Genomic DNA, 3,132 nt, shown 5'->3' with positions numbered 1-3,132 from the left:
CTCTTCACACTGGTTGAATTCATTGAGAATGCTGGAACCTGTGTTACCGCCAACTAATGCTGCAATGCTGCTGGACATCTCTAGACTTTCATTGTTGTGGTGTTTTCCAATTGAATGGCCTTCATCCTGAGAGATTTCCAACACATTGAATCCATCATCATCAAATACATCATTCAACGTGTCCTCCAAAAATGAAGTCTTCAACTTATAATACATTTTGTAAGAATCTCGTATTTCTTGCGGCGCCTCTCGAATATCATACTAAAACAAAAAATAATTATATACAGCTGATTGTTATATGGAGCTGGTTACTTACTTTAGATGGAATACGAGAATATTTTCGTTTAAAATCCTTCTCCCAAGTTTTAACACGTATTTTATATTTTTGGTACTTAAGTTTATAAGCAGAATCACTCATCGCCAGATCATTTATTTAATATTAAATACAACTACAGAAAATTGCAAACAAAATCCAATGTTTTGTAGTTGACGTCAAATGTCATTTTTCGCGCCTCTGGAATTTTCATAAAGCTAGTCCAAGACGATACGATTTTATCATCCCAGTATTACGCTAGCCGGTGTCGGCAGCTCATCTGTTCGATGTGTGCACTAGTATATTCAAGAGCAGAAGTGTTCCATGAACTCTTTTTTTCTAATAAAAGGGCGTTTCTGCACCGCCCTAATTGCACAATTTCCATACTCAATTTTAAATTGAAATTGTAGCTGTTTACACCACCATCTTAATTTCGATTACAGTTTGTTTAATGTTTGTTGTTTGGTTAGTTTTTTATCTGCTTTGTTTTTATTTTCTTGTTATTGACGATTATATTTTCTTCTTTTTGTTCATTAATAAGAGCGTGTCAGACGTTGCAATATATTTCGATGCAATAAATTTCGGAAAGGCTGTCAAATTGAGAAATCAGTTGCATAAGCAGTCACACCTGGCATGGAAAGTGTCTTTCGAAAGAGGTTTTTATTCCCGAAAGGCGAATTGCAGGAAAAATTTCTGAAATCGCTTTTTAGTTGTTCACACGCGAATGAGTTTCTGGCAATCTTTCTCGATACTAAAATGCAACCATGGGCCGTTTGTTTCCTATTTCTCTTGGAAAAGCTCACTGGCCGTCTCCATAAGATAAAATTTATTGCTGTCCAACTGTCATTTTGGTCGCTAGATATAAATTATATCAGTGGCAATATTGAGTTTTCATTTATATGGCGCTTTGGTAAGACAGATCGTGTCAGCTGACTCGGGTTTACGTACCGGTAGCTTTACGTTCTTGACTAATTTCAGCTAAACAGTCAACGACGTAACGTAGACGTAGGTTGACGCAGACACGATCTACCTTATGGGATTCACGCATGGTGAAATAAAAATAAGGTGATATCAAAGAACGTAGATAACAAGAACGGACAACTCGTTATAATTGTAGCGAAAGTGCGCAACAGGGGCGAGCCTTCTCTTTTGCCCTAGTGCGTTTTTTGATTGGATGAAAAGAGAAGGCCCGCCCCTGTTGCGCACTTTCGCCACAATTATAACGAGTTGTCCCTTCTTGTTATCTACGTTCTTTGGTGATATCAGTAATCCAATATGGCGTCGAATTTGACAAAATTCGCCATCATAAATTACAATGTTACTTACTCTATTTTTAGTTCCTATTTGTGTTTCCAATAAGAAATATAGTGTAGGCAACACTGTTTCTCTGTTTCCTTTTTTACTTTGACATTCGCCTGCGTTCTCACTAAATTGCGCAAAATTTTCGGAACTTTTAGTTGCGTTGGAAAGTTATCTGTATTATATTTTCGATATTTTTGGTTAAACTAATACTTTTTCCTTAACTAGCCCCGAATAAAGACTAAAGAGCATTCAAAAAGCGCCTTGCTGCTGTTCCTGCTGCTACGTACCACCAAATTGGTTTGTAATTCAACATTGCGATTTGTAAGTATGTATGTACATGCATATAATTTATACATTTTTTATTAAATGTTGTGCTTGTCCTCAACCAGCTTTACACTGTTCTGTGCCTGGTGGAACATAGCACCATAGTGCCTGGTGATTCAACATCCCAACAGCAAGTTGGAAGTCGGTTCCTGCTTCATTGTGCCACCTTATTGCTAGGTGAATCAACAACCGAGTTTGTTGCTCTTGCTGCATTGTGCCACCGTATTGGTGTATGATTTAACATTGCGATTTGTAAGTATGTGTGCTGATCCTGCTGCATTGTGCCACCCTATTGTAACGTAATTTGAACTTCTGAGCTGTAAACTTCTTTCGTGGTAAGATTTTACATAAAGTAGATCTTTTGTTAAAATGTAAACATGTACACGTTCTGAGATTTTGTAGAATAAAGAATGAAACATGCATAAACATACATAAGTGGCAAACTATTTCACTTTGAAATCGGGGAGCTATGGTATTAACCGATACTGTATATAAATACACAAAACAAACAAACATTTTATTTGTCACGTAGCAAGAATCGTTTCATAGCTTGGTGATTTTTAGTCTACAGTTGTATACTAGTTGTTAACCCTCTGGAAGATATATCACAATCTAGCTCTAAGTGGGAACCCCAAAAATGGTTCATTACTTTAGCTTTTATTGATTGGATTACTTTATTATTTAACGGTGTGAAATTTCATAATACAACTTTTATGCTTACGACATGCAACAATACGACAGTATACAACACCTAGTGAATATGTTTTATCCTTCTAGAGGGTTAAATGAACTAATTATTATTTTAATTATTGACGTATTATTTTTTAATAGAATATGTCAAGAGTACCTTGCGCTTTGTGCCATACGACATGGCCAGGTGCAGGTGTAAGTCGTTTTCAAGTTCCTCAAGAAGAAATTAAAAGAAAAAAATGGAGTGAGGCCGGGTGTTGAACTTAAACCCAATTCCAGAGTTTGCGAATTACATTTTGATGAATGGGACTTCGATATGGAACCTGGTGCTAAACGCAAAAGGTTGCGAAAGGATGCCATCCCGATGAGGGTGGAATATTTATCCTCTTGGAAAGCACCAGTTCCCATAATCACTTCAAAACAGGATGCTTCAACACAAACCGAGTATGAAAAAAATTTTGTAACTTATTGAAAAATGTATGCACAAGGAAGTGCTGTTTATT

General features: G+C 36.5%; 1 protein-coding gene across 1 annotated transcript in view; it reads right to left on the bottom strand.

Annotated features, from left to right (window-relative positions):
* The window catches only part of LOC118746347 (ATP-dependent DNA helicase Q4-like), a gene marked incomplete at its 3' end in the record, with an annotated part of 18,173 nt that extends 17,755 nt beyond the window's left edge, over positions 1 to 418 (bottom strand). The window contains 2 exon segments of the mRNA XM_036480201.1: positions 39 to 261; positions 317 to 418. Coding sequence (XP_036336094.1) covers positions 39 to 261; positions 317 to 418 — 325 coding nt within the window.
* Between the last annotated feature and the right edge of the window lie 2,714 nt (positions 419 to 3,132).

This window comes from Rhagoletis pomonella, unplaced genomic scaffold (assembly GCF_013731165.1).
Source record: "Rhagoletis pomonella isolate Grant_MI unplaced genomic scaffold, Rhpom_1.0 Rhpom_scaffold_00010, whole genome shotgun sequence".
NCBI lineage: Eukaryota > Metazoa > Arthropoda > Insecta > Diptera > Tephritidae > Rhagoletis > Rhagoletis pomonella.
Note: the sequence above shows the minus strand (reverse complement) of the source record. Positions and strands in the feature narration are given on the sequence as shown.